This window comes from Schistocerca piceifrons, chromosome 6 (assembly GCF_021461385.2).
Source record: "Schistocerca piceifrons isolate TAMUIC-IGC-003096 chromosome 6, iqSchPice1.1, whole genome shotgun sequence".
In the NCBI taxonomy this organism is placed as follows: domain Eukaryota; kingdom Metazoa; phylum Arthropoda; class Insecta; order Orthoptera; family Acrididae; genus Schistocerca; species Schistocerca piceifrons.
In genome coordinates this window covers 532499387-532521780 of record NC_060143.1, presented here as the reverse complement: position 1 = coordinate 532521780, position 22394 = coordinate 532499387, and the positions used below count along the sequence as shown (strand labels likewise).

General features: G+C 38.5%; 1 protein-coding gene across 1 annotated transcript in view; it reads left to right on the top strand.

The window, feature by feature from the left end:
* Positions 1-22394, top strand: part of LOC124803001 (THO complex subunit 5 homolog) — a 160361-nt gene that overhangs the window by 40379 nt on the left and 97588 nt on the right. The window contains exons 7-8 of the mRNA XM_047264107.1: positions 9762-9885; positions 19324-19429. Of these exons, the coding sequence (XP_047120063.1) occupies positions 9762-9885; positions 19324-19429 (230 nt within the window). The remainder of the gene's footprint in view (positions 1-9761; positions 9886-19323; positions 19430-22394) is intronic.

The following is a 22394-nucleotide window of genomic DNA, read 5'->3' as shown; positions in this document are numbered from 1 at the left end:
ACTTTCCACCCACGAATGTCGTATTCAGTATTTCCAGGTACAGGAACTCGCTTTTTGTGGTAGTCATAAAGTCGGTAGTACGCATAGGCTAGTTGAAAGTGTGTTTATATTGCTGAGAGTATGCAAAAAGTTATTTTTAGGCTCTGTGCCGTACTTACGCATCAGTACCTCTTTAAAAAGTATGTTGTTAATATAATTCAGTGACTGTCAATTTCTTCTTCTTCTCCCCCCCCCCCCCCCCCCCCCAAATAATGCATCCCCCCCCGGCCCGCCCCCTCCCCTTGGTATTGCGCGTTATCATGTTGCATCGCATAGATTGGCCAGTTGCAGCTAAGATTCAATGACTGATTTGTTTGAATTGATAATGTCAGGGAGTACCTAACTGCTTTAAATACCAAAAACACCCCAGTTGATGGTGTCACATGTTATAATTTTCTTTGCTCTTATTTAAGTACCGAGTGAGGTGGTGCAGCACACTGGACTCGCATTCGGGACAACAGTTCAATCCCACGTCCGGCCATTCTGATTTAGGTTTTCCGTGATTTCCCTAACTCGCTCCAGACAAATGCCGGGATGGTTCCTTTGAAAGGGCACGGCCGACTTCCTTCCCCGTCCTTCCCTGATCCGACAAGACTGATGACCTTGCAGTTTGGTCTCTTCCCACAAAACAACTCCAACTCTTATTTAAGTAACCTATACACTACCAGTTATCAAAGAATGAGCATTGCCATCAAGTCGTCTAGTAGAATGGGATGTGTGGCCCTAACTTTGGTTGCAGTGGATCAGTTCAGTAAAAGGTGGAATCACCATACAACAGTGGAAGATTCACAACTATCACTTAATTTTTCTTATGTCAGTGAACCAGAGATAATTCTGAACATATATTAAAATTAGTCATGCTTTAATACTCAACAAAATATACAAAAATCTCCAAAAGTATGTTCCAAGAATAAAAAAAATAAAAAAAAAACAGGGTGTATATGCCCTGGTACAATCAGAAAATCCAGGAAAAATGTGAAATTTTTTCGTATGGGAAAAGCCCAGGAATGACGCCAAAATAAAACTGTAGTTGGAAAGAATGAGCCAGTTAAAACAACAAAACACAGCGACACACAACCATCTACCAACAGCAAAATGTCTGAAACCCTTTAGAACAAAGACTATACAATAGTTCGTAACAACAGACTGCCTTCAATGAACATTTCGTAGCAACTGTTTACATTTCTAACAGGTTTATTTGAGAAGTGTTACTTTCAACATAAATTTCCTTTTACAAAAGATGGATTATGTTACGTGTGAGAATGTGCAATGTATTCCTTAATTCACAGAGCATTTGACTCTCATTCAAAACTTAACACTTTGAAGACAAACTGTGTAGAAAGATTTTGGATCCAGAAGACAAGCCATTTATGCCATTATTTAAAATTTTACCGGCACATTTCGACAGTTCAGTGCAATACTGTTGTAACTAGCATTTCCTATTCTTTGTAATATAACAAAGTGAAAGTTCCAGTATTTCCCAGAAATCATTCTGGGAACATACACTTGTGAATGTTGCTTAGAATGTCCTGTTGTTCCATTGTTATTAAGTACTTTATAGCAAAAAATCTTCCAGAAGTTATTTTGGAAATGTAATTATCATAAAGTTATTGATGTCTGACTAACTTACTATCATACTTCACTGAAATTGTACTACATCAGCATGTAGCTACAAATGTGAATATCTTTATTTCATAAATTGTGTTGACAGTAATGATGCCTATATGACATTTCTTATTTCCAAAGCTTTCTAGCACGTGAATATGATAATATGACAGCACAACATAATAACAACAAAATAATTCCAAGGGAAAGACTGTATGTTAAAATTAATATTGAAATTAAAATAGTTGTAACACTTCATTCTTCTTCTTTTTCTTCTATATTATGAGACTCTCCATGCTTCAGATTCTTGTAGAATCCTTGGTAACCTGTTGGATTAATATTCTTCTGGCAGAGGGACATCAAATTAGAAACTTTTTCCGCAGTAATGATGGATATGCATATGGCAGGTCTTCCACAACATGTTCTACACTTGTTCTGTGACCTCGAAACTTGTGCATTAAACCAATGATATTGCAGTCCTAAGTCATTTCCATATGCAAATGACATCATCCATGGTTCTCTTTTCCTCACCATTATTACTGTGATATCAAACCATCTTATCCTTTCTCCACTTTCAGCTTTAGTCCATCATTGGGCCTTCGATGAAGCCCATTGAAATCAAAGAAATCCTTCTATGACAGCTCATGTGTGTCATACCTTTTTCCATTTTGCTTGGGTGGGGCTGCTAGAGTGTATCACTGCTGTGCTACACAAATATCCATGCCCTCTTTTTGCTCTCTCAATAACACTGTGCTCGCTCTCCCCTTCATTCTGGGTATGCCCCTTCTCAAGAAACTTTTGGGTGCTCAAATCAATTTTTAGGGTACTCACACTGTACAGATATATGGAAAATGTATCTGCTTCCTCTGTGTCTGATTCCCTTGGCCACATCAAGCACATTGTATACCTATGTGGTATATCGTAAGATTGTATGTGCTCAGCTTTCTTTTGTAATAGAGCAAGGATACTTCACAGTGTGGAGTGTTGAGTTCCTATTGTAAGTCAAAACAAGCAGTCAAAAGTGTAATGCCAATTTTCACCTTCAGCTTGTCAGCATCTTTTTCTGCAGCCTTTTTCTGCTCGAGACATGTCTTTGTTTTTCAGATGTCTTTGTGTTTTTTCCTCCAAAGTAGTCTTGTTTTCTGGTTCAACGTTCTTGTAGACCTCACACTCCTCACATGTATTCCTTTTAGATTCGAAAAACTCAAGATGTATTCTGTATTGAAAACTTTTTCATACATCCAAGCCAATGCATATTCCTTCCCATCCTGTTGGCACTTCTGAATGTACATTCTGTACCCTTTTCGAACACTGAGGGTGCTATCGAGATATTGCATGAATTATCCTTTCTAATGTAGAGTGATATTACTTTATCGAGAATCTATATGAATCTATATGATTTCTTATCCCTTCTATAATATCATGTGATGTTCGCTGATGATTAGTGTGCTTGCCACATTTGCTCTTACTCACTAAACCTTCTGGACTAGTTTTCCCCAAAATTGTTTACACCCACCGATCGGTAATACCAAATGAGTGCAAAAAATAGTTTTGCATACCTTTACTACTTGATTTTTAAGAATAAATCTATATTATAATATGCAAGTACAAATTCTTCTTCTTGGAATTTTCATGATCTGGTTGTTCAGCTGTACTTTCTAAGTACAGACAGGACTGTCTGTATTTAAAAAATGTGTCAAACAATTTTTGTCTTTGATCTAATGATATTTTACCTTTATAGTTGCACCTTGCAGCTATTCCAAGACCTGGACCCATCAGCTTTTCCTACAATTCTTTTCCTCTTGAATTAATATATACTTTTCCTTCTGATAAACTTCTTTGCTAATGTTTCACCTCCATTTCCACTCCTCTCATTTGTTCAGCAAAACTAAATTATAAAAGAAGTTTCGATCAAAGGCCATGCAAGCTGCTGAAGATATGAGTGCAAAAGGATCGTAACAGCAGTTGCAGTGGTATTACACTGAAAATATACAGAGTCTGTAGTTACAACATTCAGATATCATCTTTGTATGATGGATCAGCACTGGTGATGTCATTTCACAGACGAAATATTGGCGTGGACAATGAAGTGGCATTGTAACTTCATTTTCTGCCAAAGTGTAGTCATGATAGTATTGTTCTGACCAATCAGTTTGTGTCTGATAAATCTTACAGAGTAACACATACAAAAATGACCAAGCTTCAATGTTGGTTTTTCATATTTATATTAGTATTACAAATTATGCAACAACGATGGCAGAAAGTATGATTTATGAGCAGTTTCGTGCATAATTGGTTTTTCCATGGAAAAATCAAAGTTTTTGATGGAACATGTATTCACCCAGCTAACCCATGAATTGTTTGATGCACAGCAGTGAAATTTATAATCATGCTTGTCAGAAATTTTCAGTTGGTGTAATGTAAGCTGTGCTTTTAGGGTCCTGCCTCACCACACCCTCAGAAAAAAAAAAACAGCAAAAAATTTTTAACAACCAATGGTATACGTGAGAGCTTAGTTTTTCTTGTAGTTATGTAGTACTGTATTAATTTAAACCATTAATTTTTCCTATTTGTGGGTTCATGTTACTTAAGAGTGATGTTATAATGTAACTGGATTGATAAAATCTATTCACCAAGTGGCGGCAGGAGAACACGCACACAAAAAGATTAAAGCTTTTGGGGCCAGTGTCCCCTTCTTCCAGCATAAGAGTTGAAGGGTGAAGGAAAAGGACTAGAGAGTTTTAGGAAAAGGGATACAGTTCGGAAAAGTCACCGAGAACCCCAGGTCAGGGGAGACTTACCGTACGGGATGAGAAGGAAATGTCGCTGTTGTCTGACTACATGACATGTCCTACGCTCTGAATATCCGCTGCCTATGGCAGGCAAGATCACATGACATGAGATATGATTGGCTGACAAAAGTGCATTGTGCAATGCAATCTCATTTTCAGCGCTTCAGAAGCTACTGTGCTGTATTTGGTGCAGTTCGTATTTGTACTTTCACAGTATGAAGATATACAGTGTACATGTTGCCATGCCTACAAAACGCATTCCTTTTTGCAAGGGTTTCATTTCCTAAAGTGATGGAAAGTTGTACACTGGAGTATAAAACCTTTCCATTCAAATGATTAATAGGTTTTACAGCTCAGACGGAAAGTATAGTGTCACTGAACACGTGGAGTATAGTGTATTTTCATGTGGGAAAGAGTTATTTGTAACCGGAAAATTGGAGATTTTTTCTTGGCCACATATACACCCTGAAAAAAATTTAGAAAAGGAGTGAAAATATAAACAAATAACCGTCATATGAACTTTTGCCCTTAGAGAAAATAAATTGTTTGATTACAATTAACATGAACCATGTTGTTGTTGTTGTTGTGGTCTTCAGTCCTGAGACTGGTTTGATGCAGCTCTCCATGCTACTCTATCCTGTGCAAGCTTTTTCATCTCCCAATACCTACAGCAACCTACATCCTTCTGAATCTGCTTAGTGTATTCATCTCTTGGTCTCCCCCTACGATTTTTACCCTCCACGCTGCCCTCCAATACTAAATTGGTGATCCCTTGATGCCTCAGAACATGTCCTACCAACCGATCCCTTCTTCTGGTCAAGTTGTGCCACAAACTTCTCTTCTCCCCAATCCTATTCAATACTTCCTCATTAGTTATGTGATCTACCCATCTAATCTTCAGCATTCTTCTGTAGCACCACATTTCGAAAGCTTCTATTCTCTTCTTGTCCAAACTATTTATCGTCCATGTTTCACTTCCATACATGGCTACACTCCATACGAATACTTTCAGAAATGACTTCCTGACACTTAAATCAATACTGGATGTTAACAAATTTCTCTTCTTCAGAAACGCTTTCCTTGCCATTGCCAGCCTACATTTTATATCCTCTCTACTTCGACCATCATCAGTTATTTTGCTCCCCAAATAGCAAAACTCCTTTACTACTTTAAGTGCCTCATTTCCTAATCTAATTCCCCCAGCATCACCCGACTTAATTAGACTACATTCCATTATCCTTGTTTTGCTTTTGTTGATGTTCATCTTATATCCTCCTTTCAAGACACTGTCCATTCCATTCAACTGCTCTTCCAAGTCCTTTGCCGTCTCTGACAGAATTACAATGTCATCGGCGAACCTCAAAGTTTTTATTTCTTCTCCATGAATTTTAATACCTACTCCGAATTTTTCTTTTGTTTCCTTTACTGCTTGCTCAATATACAGATTGAACAACATCGGGGACAGGCTACAACCCTGTCTTACTCCCTTCCCAACCACTGCTTACCTTTCATGTCCCTCGACTCTTATAACTGCCATCTGGTTTCTGTACAAATTGTAAATAGCCTTTCGCTCCCTGTATTTTACCCCTGCCACCTTTAGAATTTGAAAGAGAGTATTCCAGTCAACATTGTCAAAAGCTTTCTCTAAGTCTACAAATGCTAGAAACGTAGGTTTGCCTTTCCTTAATCTTTCTTCTAAGATAAGTCGTAAGGTCAGTATTGCCTCACGTGTTCCAGTGTTTCTACGGAATCCAAACTGATCTTCCCCGAGGTTGGCTTCTACTAGTTTTTCCATTCGTCTGTAAAGAATTCGTGTTAGTATTTTGCAGCTGTGACTTATTAAGCTGATAGTTCGGTAATTTTCACATCTGTCAACACCTGCTTTCTTTGGGATTGGAATTATTATATTCTTCTTGAAGTCTGAGGGTATTTCGCCTGTTTCATACATCTTGCTCACCAGATGGTAGAGTTTTGTCAGGACTGGCTCTCCCACGGCCGTCAGTAGTTCCAATGGAATATTGTCTACTCCGGAGGCCTTGTTTCGACTCAGGTCTTTCAGTGCTCTGTCAAACTCTTCACGCAGTATCGTATCTCCAATTTCATCTTCATCTACATCCTTTTCCATTTCCATAATATTGTCCTCAAGTACATCGCCCTTGTATAGACCCTCTATATACTCCTTCCACCTTTCTGCTTTCCCTTCTTTGCTTAGAACTGGGTTTCCATCTGAACTCTTGATATTCATACAAGTCGTTCTCTTATCTCCAAAGCTCTCTTTAATTTTCCTGTAGGCGGTATCTATCTTACCCCTAGTGAGATAGGCCTCTACATCCTTACATTTGTCCTCTAGCCATTCCTGCTTAGCCATTTTGCACTTCCTGTCGATCTCATTTTTGAGACGTTTGTATTCCTTTTTGCCTGTTTCACTTACTGCATTTTTATATTTTCTCCTTTCATCAATTAAATTCAATATTTCTTCTGTTACCCAAGGATTTCTACTAGCCCTCGTCTTTATACCTACTTGATCCTCTGCTGCCTTCACTACTTCATCCCTCAAAGCTACCCATTCTTCTTCTACTGTATTTATTTCCCCCATTCCTGTCAATTGCTCCCTTATGCTCTCCCTGAATCTCTGTACAACCTCTGGTTCTTTTAGTTTATCCAGGTCCCATCTCCTTAAATTCCCACCTTTTTGCAGTTTCTTCAGTTTTAATCTACAGGTCATAACCAATAGATTGTGGTCAGAGTCCATATCTGCCCCTGGAAATGTCTTACAATTTAAAACCTGGTTCCTAAATCTCTGTCTTACCATTATATAATCTATCTGATACCTTTTAGTATCTCCAGGGTTCTTCCATGTATACAACCTTCTTTCATGATTCTTAAACCAAGTGTTAGTTATGATTATGTTGTGCTCTGTGCAAAATTCTACCAGGCGGCTTCCTCTTTCATTTCTGTCCCCCAATCCATATTCACCTACTATGTTTCCTTCTCTCCCTTTTCCTACACTCGAATTCCAGTCACCCATGACTATTAAATTTTCGTCTCCCTTCACAATCTGAATAATTTCTTTTATTTCATCATACATTTCTTCAATTTCTTCGTCATCTGCAGAGCTAGTTGGCATATAAACTTGTACTACTGTAGTAGGTGTGGGCTTCGTGTCTATCTTGGCCACAATAATGCGTTCACTATGCTGTTTGTAGTAGCTTACCCGCATTCCTATTTTCCTATTCATTATTAAACCTACTCCTGCATTACCCCTATTTGATTTTGTGTTTATAACCCTGTAGTCACCTGACCAGAAGTCTTGTTCCTCCTGCCACCGAACTTCACTAATTCCCACTATATCTAACTTCAACCTATCCATTTCCCTTTTTAAATTTTCTAACCTACCTGCCCGATTAAGGGATCTGACATTCCACGCTCCGATCCGTAGAATGCCAGTTTTCTTTCTCCTGATAACAACATCCTCCTGAGTAGTCCCCGCCCGGAGATCCGAATGGGGGACTATTTTACCTCCGGAATATTTTACCCAAGAGGACGCCATCATCATGTAATCATACAGTAAAGCTGCATGCCCTCGGGAAAAATTACAGCTGTAGTTTCCCCTTGCTTTCAGCCGTTTGCAGTACCAGCACAGCAAGGCCGTTTTGGTTATTGTTACAAGGCCAGATCAGTCAATCATCCAGACTGTTGCCCTTGCAACTACTGAAAAGGCTGCTGCCCCTCTTCAGGAACCACACGTTTGTCTGGCCTCTCAACAGATACCCCTCCGTTGTGGTTGCACCTACGGTACGGCTATCTGTATCGCTGAGGCACGCAAGCCTCCCCACCAACGGCAAGGTCCATGGTTCATGGAGGGGACATGAACCATAATGAATTTAATATAGTGGCCAACTACTCTACTCCCTCCTGTACACATCCTTCACACAAACAATATCAACACCAGAATAACTCAGAATTTCATGCAAAATACTTCCCAATGATTGTGATTGCAAATGGTTAAAACTTGGTCATGCATCTGCTGCTCATTTTGATCTATATCCGTGCTCAGTACCAAAATGCCTCTAGTGACAAATAAGTACAGGCACTTGGCAAACTAAATGCAAAACATGAGTATGATGTACTTTGGTAACACGTTCGGCAGACTACATTTTATGAAAGTGGGTGATCTCACACAAGGTTGAAGGGCATGTGGAAAAGGCAGCTAAGTAGGTGGCAATGGTCAGAAATTCGTGGTGCAGTGGGTCAGTTTGTCACCATCTTGGAAAATGATATAGTTCATGTGTATTGAACACAGGATCTAAGCTCATTGTAGATTCTCTTGACCTCACCATTAATATCTGTTACAAGCCCAATATTTTAGATCCCTACAACCAGCATACCCATCCCTGTGATTGTCCAAACCTTTCAGCAGGGCTGACACCAGTCCCAGGATATGATGTGTCTCATTCTGTCTGATGTATCCTCAGCAGTGGAGAACACCTGGTACCTATTTTTAAGTCATAGGTAACAGTTGAGTGGCCAGTGCCCACATTTGTCTTCCATTTCGAAGCCTTTCACTCCAGCACTGACAGCCATTCATCCTCACTTGACAAAAAAGTAACAAGATTAAGTGCATCAAAAAGTATAATGGCACTAGTTATTGTAGTTAATAGTTGAGGCAAAGAACAGATTGCATCTATTTCCCCAAATGCCCTTTCATCGCTGGCACAGTTCTTATCCATCTTTCACTGAAAGTAAGTTCTGAAGCAGAGATGAGTGGAAAGCTGTGAAATTCACAGAGACACGGTACACACCTTCCAGTTTTTATGGTAAAATCACTCAAGAGGTGGTACTTTCAGTTCTTGAAGCAGCCATGTTCCTTCTTCGGGGAGGAAAGAGCAATTGATTGAGAGAAGAAGGGAAGGCTGATGCATGGGTACAAAATTTCAGTTCGATCAAATAACAAGAATTCAAGTAATGATTGATAAAAATTTTGGATCACTAAGGCACTTTCAAGTATGTGAAGTTCATAAAAGCCTGTGAAAAACAGAAATAGGGTGCTGAGACATTATGTTAATTCAAGGGGGGGATATAGGTCAAAAACATTTGAGAAACACAAACATATGACTCGTACATTGTGTAGGAAAATTGCCAGGTATGCCTAAATGAGGAAAAGTAGTTCAAGACTTTCACAGAGGTGAGGGGGCACATTCTCGTAGGTGCTTCTGGCATGTAAACTTGTTTTGTTAATAGTGTTTCTACATTTATACATTTTCATTTACTTAAATATTGATATTTTTGTATCAAAGAACTGAACATTGTTCTTTATTTCTACAGGATACTACAGAATTTCAGAATAGACACCACAGGAAATTGTCCAAAATAGATAGAATGGAAGAGAGAAAGAAACGGCTTCTTCTGAGACACCCGCTGTCTGTGGAGATTGTGATCAAGCAGAAAGGTGAGATCTAGCATCTGCTAAAATATACACCAGTGTCCACTACTTAAGTGCAGTCCGGAGAAAGGCAACTGGACACAGAAAAAGTGAGCCGAAGTGCAGACAGTACTTTCTAAACTTTATTAGAAAGTTAATGAAAAGAAATGCATTATACAGGGTGATTCAAAAAGAATACCACAACTTTAAAAATGTGTATTTAATGAAAGAAACATAATATAACCTTCTGTTATACATCATTACAAAGAGTATTTAAAAAGGTTTTTTTTTCACTCAAAAACAAGTTCAGAGATGTTCAGTATGGCCCCCTCCAGACACACGAGCAATATCAACCCAATACTCCAACTCGTTCCACACTCTCTGTAGCATATCAGGCGTAACAGTTTGGATAGCTGCTGTTATTTCTCATTTCAAATCATCAATGGTGGCTGGGAGAGGTGGCCGAAACACCATATCCTTAACATACCCCCATAAGAAAAAATCGCAGGGGGTAAGATCAGGGCTTCTTGGAGGCCAGTGATGAAGTGCTCTGTCACGGGCTGCCTGGCGGCCGATCCATCGCCTCGGGTAGTTGATGTTCAGGTAGTTACGGACAGATAAGTGCCAACAAATAATTGATTGTGGAATTTGCAGCTCTCTGCTAGCTCTGCAAGTCGATTTTCCTGGGCTGCGAACAAATGCTTGCTGGATGCGTGCTACATTTTAATCACTCGTTCTCGGCCGTCCAGAACTTTTCCCTTTGCACAAACACCCATTCTCTGTAAACTGCTTATACCAACATTTAATACACCACCTATCAGGAGGTTTAACACCATACTTCGTTCGAAACGCACGCTGAACAACTGTTGTCGATTCACTTCTGCCGTACTCAATAATACAAAAAGCTTTCTGTTGAGCGGTCGCCATCTTAGCATCAACTGACGCTGACGCCTAGTCAACAGCGCCTCAAGCGAACTAATGTACAACTAAATGAAACTTTATAGCTCCCTTAATTCGCCGACAGATAGTGCTTAGCTCTGCCTTTTGTCGTTGCAGAGTTTTAAATTCCTAAAGTTGTGGTATTCTTTTTGAATCACCCTGTACTACAGTGCCTTGGCCACATTTGCAGTTCCATGTGAACAGAGGACAGTGTCATAAGCGATTTAAAAGAAGTAATTTTTCTGCATAGCCTGTTCTTTATTTTGAAATTAAGAGTATATTTAATCATTTTGCAGTTAGCTTATTTCACCCTCTTGGACATTACAAGCTGCAGTTGTCGTCATTGCTGTCATCATTTTCAGTCCAAAGACTGGTTTGATGCCGCTCTCTACTAGTGTCTATCTCATGCCACACTCTTCGTCTCTGAATAACAATTCAATCTACACCCATTTGAACCTGCTTATTGTATTCATCTGTTAGTCTCCCTCTACAATTTTTACCCCCTCCCACCCCCACTTCCCTCTCTTCAAAAGGATAATTCCTTGGTGCCTCAGGGTGTGCTCTGTCAGCTGCTCTCTTCTTTTAGTCAGGTTTTGGCATAAAGTCCTTTTTCCCCAGTTCGATTATGTATCTCCTCATTTGTTATTTTATCAACATCTTCAGAATTTTTCTGTAGCACTACATTACAAACGCTTCTATCCTCCTCTTGTTTGAACTCCTTATGGTCCTTGTTTCTATTCTGTACAAGGCTACAATTCAATAAATACTTCAGAAAAGATTTCCTATGACTTAAATTTGTACTCAATGCTGATAAATTCTTTTTTTGAGAAATGCTTCTCCTGCAGGGTTCAGTGTGCATTTTTTTTTATCCTCTCTGCTTTGGGCATCATCAGTTGTTTTGCTGCCCAATTAGCAAAACTCATCTGCTTTTAGTATATCATTTTCTAATCTAATTCTCTAAGTATTATCTGATTTAATTCAGTTACATGCTGTTACCCTTGTTTTACTTTGTTCTTATTGATCTTATAACTTCTCTTCAACACACTATACATTCTGTTCAACTGCTCCTCCATGTCCTTGACTGTCTCCGGTAGTGTTACAGTATCATTTGGGAACCTCAAAGTCTTTTACTTCTTCTCACTCTAATTCCATTTTCAAATTTCTCCTTGGTTTCCAATACAGCCTGCTCAATGTGCAAATTGAATAACATTTGGGATAGACTACAAACCTGTCTCACTTCCTTCTCAACTACTTTTTGCTTTCATGTCCTTCTGCTTTTATAAATGCAACTTAGTTTCTGTACAAACTGTAAATAACCTTTCACTACCAGTATTGTACTCATGCTACCTTCTGAATTTCAAAGAATGTATTCCAGTCAGCATTGTCAAAAGCTTACTCTAAATCAACAAATTACATAAACATGGGTTTGCCTTCCTTTAACATAGCTTATAATTTAATTCAAAGGATCAGTAATACCTAATATAGTACTACATTTCTCTGGAACACAATCTGCTCTCCCCTGATGAAATGGCTTGCAAAATCACCTGACTTGAACCCTGTAGAAAATCTGTGGAGCATGTTGGAACAGCAGGTAAGACGCCATCATCAACATCCCCGCAATTTGAAGAAATTAAGCGATCAAACCCTCAGCAAGTGGCTTAACATGGACTTGAAATACTTATCAAGTCCAGGAGCAGAATTACACAGTATAGTATGATGTGTAACATGACTAATTTTTTCATCTGGTGAGCTAATTATGCTACTAATAGCAGGCAAATAGCAGCTCTCCTGTATGAGGTCTGTTCAATAAATAAATGTTATTTTTTGGCGGTATCTGAAAAACATTGGGCTAGCATGCCTGCTTTTTTAACAGGATGCTGACAATCGGTGAAACAAGGAGGTGATACCCTTTTCGATTTCCACCAACACGGACCACCAGAGTGTCATTAGATTTATGTTAGCTGAAGGGCTGAACCCAATCGAAATTCACCGTTTTAAGGCAGTGGGGTATGGTGAAAGTTGTTTGAGTTAACACAAATGTACCAGTAGGCAGATAAGTTCAAATGGAGTGCAGGAAGTGTTGAAGATTCACCGTGTCCAGTCGTGGAGAACAGTATTCTGAGGACTGATACGTTGATACAGGAAAATAGGTGTATTACGGTGAGAGATATTGCAGCAACAGTGAACATTAGTGTTGGATCAGCCCACCATATTGATGTTCAAGGGAGTGTGTGCAAGGTGAGTTGCAAAACATTTGACATCAGAAATGAAAGAAAGGTATATGGATGTGTGCAGGGAGAACTGAAAATCATCTGCTTAACCCCCCCCTCCTGCCCCTTCAGTCTTGTATTTCTCAGATCTGGCACCTTCAAATAATCTCATTTTTAACCTATTGAAAGAACCTTGTTGTGGCTCAAGTTTTGCTGATGATGGGGAAGTCCAGGTAGCAGTACATAACTGGTTCCTCAAGCACGCCCCCAAGAATTCTTTGTACATGGAATTGAGAAGCTGGTCCATCGCTGGCATAAGTGCACAGAACCTTAGGTGAATTATGTTGGAAAATAAATAAGTGTTGCATTGCATTCTCATAATAGATTCTTTAAAAAATCAGTTTTTTTATTGAATGACTCTTGTAAAATTGAGGAGGCAGAATTGGCCTTCTTTCTAATTTAATTTATTAAATTTACACGACATAAGCATGAAAAACCATCAAGCATTATATTGATATTTTATTGTTTATGCAGTATACAACTTGACTTCTCTGATGTCACTCATTCTATACCGCTGAAGATTCTTGATGGATCTGTGGGACATAATCGAATGAATGAATACCATTTAAACCTATTGTTACAAGGAAACCAAAATTATTTCAACAGAGAATGTGCTGGAAAAACTGCATGTCCAAATTAACATTTAATCTTATAATGTACTGTTGGGCTGTCCTTAACAATTAATCATAATAGGCAGACTTCACTGTCAAAATTTTAAATTCATGGATTGGCTCTTGATTCACAATGTACCGTCCTGGGAGTACATTGCAGGATGTCAGTTGGAGTGGTGTATATAATGCATCTTGTTTCTGTTCTGCATTTAGTGCATTTCTTTCCTCCTTCAACATATATTCAAATTAAAACTGATAATCAAGCCCACAGTTCAACATTAAGGGAACTATGGACAAAAAAGGAATGTTGGCTGTGAGAAACATGAACTACACAACAAGGTTAGGTTAACCAGGGATGTCCATCTGGTCTTATTTTACAAATATTACTGATGTATATTGAAAGATCCAATAGAAATGTTATGTATTATATCCCAACTCAATAATTTCAAGAATAAAATTAATCTGTATGAATGCAATTCAAAAGAGAAAGTGGAAAATTCGTAATAATAGACGGAAAGTCATCGAGTAAAACAGAAGTAATATCCGGCGTTCCCTAAGGAAGTGTTATAGGCCCTCTATTATTCCTGATCTATATTTACGACATAGGAGACAATCTGAGTAGCAGTCTTAGATTGTTTACAGATGATGCTGTCATTTACCATCTTGTAAAGTCATCAGATGATCAAAACGACTTGAAAAATGATTTAGACAAGATATCTGTATGGTGCGAAAAGTAGCAATTGACCCTGAATAAAGAAAAGTGTGAAGTTATTCACATGAGTACTAAAAGAAATCAGCATAAATTTCGATTATGCGACAAGTCACACAAATATGAGGGCTGTAAATTCAACTAAATACTTAGGGATTGCAATTACAAATAACCTAAATTGGAACGATCACATAGATAATATTGTGGGTAGAGCAAACCAAAGACTGCGATTCATTGGCAGAACACTTAAAGGTGCAACAGGTCTACCAAAAAGACTGCTTGCACTACACTTGTCCGCTCTATTCTGGAGTATTGCTGTGCGGTGTGGGATCTGCATCAGGTGGGACTGACGGATGACATCGAAAAAGTACAAAGAAGGGCAGCTCGTTTTGTATTATCGCGAAATAGGGGAGATAGTGTCACAGACGTGATACGTGAATTGGAGTGGCAATCATTAAAACAAAGGCATTTTTCGTTGCGACGGAATCTTCTCATGAAATTTCAATCACCAGTTTTCTCCTCTGATTGCGAAAACATTCTGTTGGCACCCACCTACATAGGGAGAAATGATCATCATGATAAAATAAGAGAAATCAGGGCTCGCAGAGAAAAATTTCAGTGCTCGTTTTTCCCGCGTGCCGTTCGAGAGTCGAACGGTAGAGAGACAGCATGAAGGTGGTTCATTGAACCCCCTGCCAGGCACTTTATTGTGAATAGCAGAGTAATCACATAGATGTAGATGTAGGTACATTTATTAAAGAAAGTGAAAAAATGCTGTTTGGGTATTGATTACTTCTCAATGTAATACTTAAAATTGCAGTCATTGCCAAAGAAAAAGTTTTTCGCTGTGTGTCTGAAGAATTATCAGAAACATTCAAGTAATCTGAGGTGAAATAATTATTTCCTTATAAGCCAAAACTCTTGTAGATTAAATACAATTACAAGCAAAGTATTGGCTTGTACTTAAACACAGTGCATCATTTTTCACAAGATATTTTTGTACACAGAATAAACTATATTGTTGTTAGGTTGTGCTACATCTGCTTGTAATTATTAACTCTGTCTTCAGGTATGGAAAGGTTCATATTCTTCAAAAATTGATGGGCATCAATGAAATGATTAAACACAGTACAGTGTCAGTGCCAGAGACAGGGTCACGTTTATTTGAGCTGTGCTTGTGTGAATGAATGTATGTGTGTTGTGTACTTTAGAAGAAAGCCTTTTGGCTGAAAGCTCACACGTTTAGCAGTCTTGTTGTGCCTGTCTGCAGCTCAACATCTCCTCTACGTAACAAACAGCAATCTATCATTTTCATAATATTGTCAAAATAAGTGGTGTACTTTATGTTATGAAACTTAATCATTTCGAGTAGCCTCCAGTTGAAGACAGATCACTATTGGCATAGCTTGTGGTTCGTTATTTGACCCATTTCTGAGGTTGTTATTCATATAGCACCTTCCATTATACACCAGTAAAGCAGAAGTATTTGCAAAATTGTATTATGGAAATAACATGGGGTCAATGTCTTCGAATCTGTTTTAGGTAACTTTCAAGGCAGCTCTTCATTGATTTATTCATTTACAGAGTTTACTGTTACATTATGTCAGAAATTGGAAACAACAGTAGCACTGAAATGCAAATTTCTTTATGCCTGGTTATTGAAGCAGGCAGTGCAGTGGTAAAACCCCAGGCTCGTATCCAAGAGTGGTAATTTGAATCCCAACCCAGCCATCGAGATTTAGGTTTCCTAAATGTCGTGAGAAAAATGCTGTGGTGATTCATTTCAAAGGGTATGGCCAGTTTCCTTCTCCTGTTTGATATGTTGCATGTCCCTTTTACTTTACTCTTGTAATTTCGCTGGAGAACAACACGTCATTGTAATACGGTGGACCATCTAATTGTTAAACAGGGGCATGTGTTTGACAAGGGCAAAGACTGACATCAACATTGTTCAGAACTCATTCACACATCTCTTGCATGAATTTAATGCAAGATAAATTAAAAGGATCGGCCTTTAGTCTCAGGATTGCTGATTGCTATGAGCAAAGACAAATTAATGACTGAATGCAATATGTGTTCAGTTATTACATCTCTTCACAATGACCTGCCGACTTCATTGGATCCTATCTGTAACAAATTATACAATAGCAAAAACCAAAATTATACAATAGCAAGAACCAAAATTGTCGAAACAGGGAGTGGGTAGGTCTAAAGTCCTAAACAGTACCACATTTAATTACTTTAAACCAGCGAACAGTATAATTGAAACACAACTTGCACATGCAACAGACCATTTCAGTATTGCTGACCATCAATAAATTTCCCTATGGTGTCTCAGAATACAGTAATTATTATTGTTACATTTCATTGAACACACAGATATTGTGTAGAATTTTTGTTCTTCCTTATACACAAACTATTAAGGAAAAAAGAAAAACAAATGCACAGGAGGCTGGCTCTTTACAAGCAATATAGAAAATATATTCTTCCTTATAAAAGTAACATTTAATAATCTTGATAGAGCATTGAGCGTTAATATTCTCCCTCCCTCCCTGCCCCCTCCTTCCCTCCCCACCCCCCTCCTCAGTAGTAGGTGGTTCCAGTTATCTGCAAAATATTTTATATTTTGACAGCTGTTATTGGCACTTTAATCATATTGCAGTATGTCACACCATCCCTGGGTGTGACATAATTCTTCACTCCTGGTTTTGTGGTTTTTTCCTCTGTCACCATTTAATTTTCAGTTGTCGTGAAACAAATGAAAACAGGGAAAGCAGATATATTTATCTTCTCCTGAAAGTTCTAAAGCTGAGCAGATGCAGAGAGAGGTACATTCACATTTTTGTAACAGATTTTCTAAAATAAACAATGAGTCTCAAAATACAGTGGTGTGGAATACCTCAATTATTTTTCTGCTTATTCATTCGTAATTACATTTCAGAAAGATGGAGAAGCCAAGAAATACAAACAGAGTAACCAAAAAATTTGTTCTGGAAGCCGCAGTCATAGCAGAAATAGTTATATGAGGATGTGCTACAGTAAAAGTCGAAGATGTGTTCACTGCAGGTTGTGAGATAGTGGTCAACTTTGCGCTCTGTTTTTCATTCTCCCTGTGTCCCATTCTTTAATATAAATATTTGTTTCCCACTCTGATTGCAGCAAACTGTATAAAGTTTTCTGGTCTCTGGCACTGTCTAATTAGGAAGTCCATGCGACAGGGATCATGGCTCTCATTTAAGCAGTGCTTTATGTCTGTATGAACACTACCTCTGTGTTATGTGATTTTTACAAATCAGTGGCTGGCAAGCACTTGGTAAATTGAACCGCATACCTGTAGTGTTGCTTAAATTGAAGCTATGATCCCTCTAAGATAGACTCCTTAATTAGATAGTCCATAAACAAGAAAGCTTTATAGGTAATAAATTCAAACCCAGAATTAAGATAAATATAAATATAAAAACTTATGTAAATGGTCACTTTGTAGCCAAAAAGTCACTAAGAAATTGTTTTTTGTTAATGTCACTTAGACTTTGGACATCATAATGGGTCTGTTGCCTAAATTCATGTTTTATCCAGTTGACCACCTTCACAACTAAGAAAACAGGAGTAAATGATGATGGCTGGAGACAGTATGGCAAGGAGCACCCCACTATGCATTGTCGATAACCACTGCAGTGATGATTCGACGACGATCAAACCCAGTCACATGATTCATAAATTAAAAAAACCTTTTCATTTTAATCTCTTGTGTAATAAATACACCAAAAGTCCACTTATTTATGACTAGGAAATTCTACTTGTCAGATGGCAATCTAAGATCTGTTACAATCCCCAGAATGTTGAAAGGCAACTTTCAATAAAAATCCTGTACCACCCAGCAGTCTGCATGCAGGATCACAGCTGTCCTCCTTCAGGAATGGAGTTAGCGATGCTGCACAATACTACTAAAATATCACTCGAACTGGCCATGCCAGATGCAGTAAATTGTAAGCTGGGAATTAGTTCTGGAAAAAAAGAAGCCTGCATACACGAAGAAAAATTTCTTATTCTATAGTTTAAATGTTAACATTTGACCACTGTAACTGTAATAAGTCTAAACACATTTAACATTAAAATTCCTGAGCAATATTTTCTGTAACGGACTATAGTTTTTATCTTTCTAGATGAGTTAAGGGTTCCATTTTGTGCACAATATGTAGATGACACCTAGTTTTGTTCTCTGTCTGAGGTGGTCCAAACAATGGTCTTAGTGTGCCTACTGCAGTGTCCAGTCTGGGACCGGACTGAGCAGTATTATTGTCGTGTTGTGTCATTGTTTGTAGCCCAATTAAGAGAATGAGTCTGACAAAGAAAAATTACAGGTCACTTACCTTACTTATGCTGGCATCATCTGTGGAGAGACAGGGTAGATGAAATTTGGTGTGTGTGTGTGGGGGAGGGGGGGGGGGCAGGGGGGGGGGGGACAAGCTGCATTGAACTCCTACCAACAAAACTAGATCTGCTGTATAATGGATATTATGTATTATATTCCACATAAATGTGCAGTAGAAGAGAGATGTCAAGGACATCAGCAAAGTTCCAGTTTAAACAAGGAGTAGGGTCTAGTAACCAGTTTATTACACTCTTGTTAATAATCTCATCTGTCAGCACCAGATGACAACAGAGAAGGTCAGCTCAGGATTAGTGGCACGGACATGGCAAAATATATGTGCATTAAAAGGCATCATGTGAGATGGGAATCTATCTCAATTATAAATAGTGGCACAGTGCTGGTAGTACTTCTCAGTCCGGGTGGCATTCGCAATATATTTGCTGCTCATGACTGGGTCAGCCATCAGTATAGTGTGCACTACGTGGAACTGTCAACTTGTCTAGAAACCTGAAAATGTATAAATAAACTTAACACTTCAATAATCTATGCATTTTACTTTTTTAGATGGAAACAGCCTGTCGTTAAACTTCAGTTATTTGGTGAACTTGCATGTTGTTACAGTAAAACCCCAGGTTAATCTTTCACATGCCATTCATGGAATATGTGCAGGGTAAGTTTAATAAACTATTTATTCTAGTTGATGGTAATTCTTACTTTGTCTTTTCAACTATTTTACCTTTATAACCAATATAATTATTTATCCAGTGCATACTGTGCAGTGAATCCTTGTTACTCCCCTATTTATTGAAGTATTAGCGTGCTGTAATTATTATCATCATCAGCAGCAGCAACAATAACGACAGTTTCCTGACATTGGCCAGGTCAGCTTTGCACATAAGCCTTCCTTTTTCGAAATTGTTGTCATGGTCAAGTGTTTCCATTACCTGTTGGTTTCTGTCTTGGGTTCTTCGGCCTACAATTTTTCTGACATTTTGGCCGTGCAAGTAGATGGTGTTGTCAAAGCTTCACCCTTCATTGCTGGTGGCAACATTGGAGGGCTTTTCTCTGGTCAGTACAGCTGTCGTTCTCCCCATGCTACCTCCAACGGTTGTTCAATGCAGCATATAAATCCAGGATCCACTCACCTTAAGGCTTTCTTCTTCCTTCTTGAAAATTTTGACATGTTTGTAATTTTCTATGGTTTCCCTGAATAAGTGGGTATTGTTGCTGTTATCCTCCATAAGAATCTCTGTATTGGTAAAGTTCATTAAGTGATTGTTCTCACCCAGTGCATACTCTGCCATATGTGAAGAAATCAGCCATGGTGGAGTAAAATGCTGGGTGAGACCAAACATGTAATAAAATTCGCCAACACACAGGTTCTTGCAGTGGAGAAGAACTACCACACTAGCTTGTTCAGGGGAACCATAGAAACTCAGATACAACACTCTAAAGCCACATCTACACATCTATCCTGTAATTCACAGACTGTTTCTGTACTGTTCCACTGTCAAACAGTGCATGGTAAAAACAAACACTTAAACATTTCTGTGCAAGTTCTGGATTTGTCTTATTTTATTATGATGATCATTTGGCATCAACAAAATATTTTCACATTCAGAGGAGAAAGTTGGTTTTGAAAAGATCTCTCCATAATGAAAAATGCTTTTTTTTTCCTCAATGAGTGCAACACCAACTCATGTACAGTATCATATCTGTGACACTTTCTTCCCCATTTTGTGATAATTCAAAACAAGCTACTCTTCTTTCTAAATTTTTGGATGTCCTTTGTCAGTCCTGCCTGGTAAGGATCCTATACTGTACTGCATTACCAAATGAAAGGACCGAATAGTGTAGTGTAGGCAATCTCTTTAGTAGACGTGTTGCATCTTCTGAATGTTCTCCCAATAAAACAAAGTCTTAGTTCACCTTCCCCCAACATTATGTGGTGATTAGTCGAATTTAGCTTCTCCATAACTGTAATCCCTAGGTATTTAGTTGAATTAACAGCCTTTTGATCTGTGTGATTTATCATGTAACTGAAGTTTCACAGATTTCTTTTAGTACCCTTGTGAATGACCTCACACTTTTCATTATTTAAAGTCATTTGCCACTTTATCGCCATACAGATGTTTTATTTGAATCTTTTCCAGTTGGTTTTGGTCTTCTGATGACTTTATGCAGTAGTAAATGGCAGTATCATATGCAAACAATCTAAGATGGGTGCTCAAATAGTCTACTAAATTGTTTATGTAGATTAGGAAGAGCAGAGGGCATCTACCACTTAGGGAATGCCAGACTTCACTTCTAGTTTACGTAATGACTTTCTGTCAATTGCTAGGAAAACACAAATTCAGTCATACAAAGCATTCAGTTCGATTAGAAGTCGCTTGTAAGGAATGGTATCAAATGCTTTCTGAAAATCTATAAATATGGAATCAGTTTGACATTACGTGTCAGTAGCACCCATTACTTCGTGTGAATAAAGAACTTGTTGTGTTTCACGAGAATAATATTTTGTGCTGGCTCTGTGTCAGTAGAGCATTTTCTTTGAGGTAATTCATAATTTTCAAACATAGTATGTGTTCAGATCCTACTGCAAATGGACATCAGTGACTGGTCTGTATTTCATCATGTTACTCTTCTTTCCTTTCTTGAGTATTTGTGTGACCTGTCCAACTGTCTTGTCTTTAAGTACGGATATTTCTTCATATGAGTGATTGTATATGACTGCTAAGTATGGAACAGTAGTTTCAATAAAAAAGAGGAAAGCCTCAAGACAAGGTGAATAGATCCTGGATTTCATGCTGCAGTGAATGACTGTTGCAGGTAGAAAGGAGAGCGCCACAGTGGCAACGTCCACGAAAACACTTCAGACATTCATGCAACAGGTAACACATACTCTTCAGCCATAAGCCTGACTCTAGTCTACCATCAGCAGTGGAGGAAGAAGCTTCGACATTGTGAGCTGCTCATGCTGGTGAAACAGCAGAAAAATTGTCATGTGAACATTGATTGAAGCACCCAAAACATAAGCCAACACCCAATATGCCAGCAAGTGGCAATGAAAACCTCAACATCTTTGTTCTATGCCTATACGGGGAAGAGATTTTAAGATTGTACCAAAGCCTTGACCAATGACGGAAGAAGAAAGTCTGTTTGCTGTCATCTCTCGCCTTTGTATTGTGGTGCTGAAATGGAGGGATGAAGGGACCACAACAAAGTTCCTGAACTGTAAATGCCTAATCACCACTGCCAGGCACTTTGTATTTATTACTGAATGGGATGAGATGGTCATCCTGAGTAAATTCATGCAACATGGAGTGACTTCGCAAGACTGATGGGCCAATTTTGGATATTTGCTATCAACTAAGTGGCGGCATGCAGCAAGATAGACAACATCACTCATAGTAGCATGAAACATGAACTCAACCATTGCACTGAGCGACAGAAGAGAAAATTTGCAAGATACAGAAAGCAGGATGACAAGCTGATTCCTGACATGTAATGCACTCTGATCAATGTCGGTGAACAACCGTTGACCTCAGAGGACTAGGCTGTCCTTCAAAACGTAGAGAATTTCGCTATCAGCCCCAGAACTTTATCTATGAAGGATATCATTGCTGACACCAAAG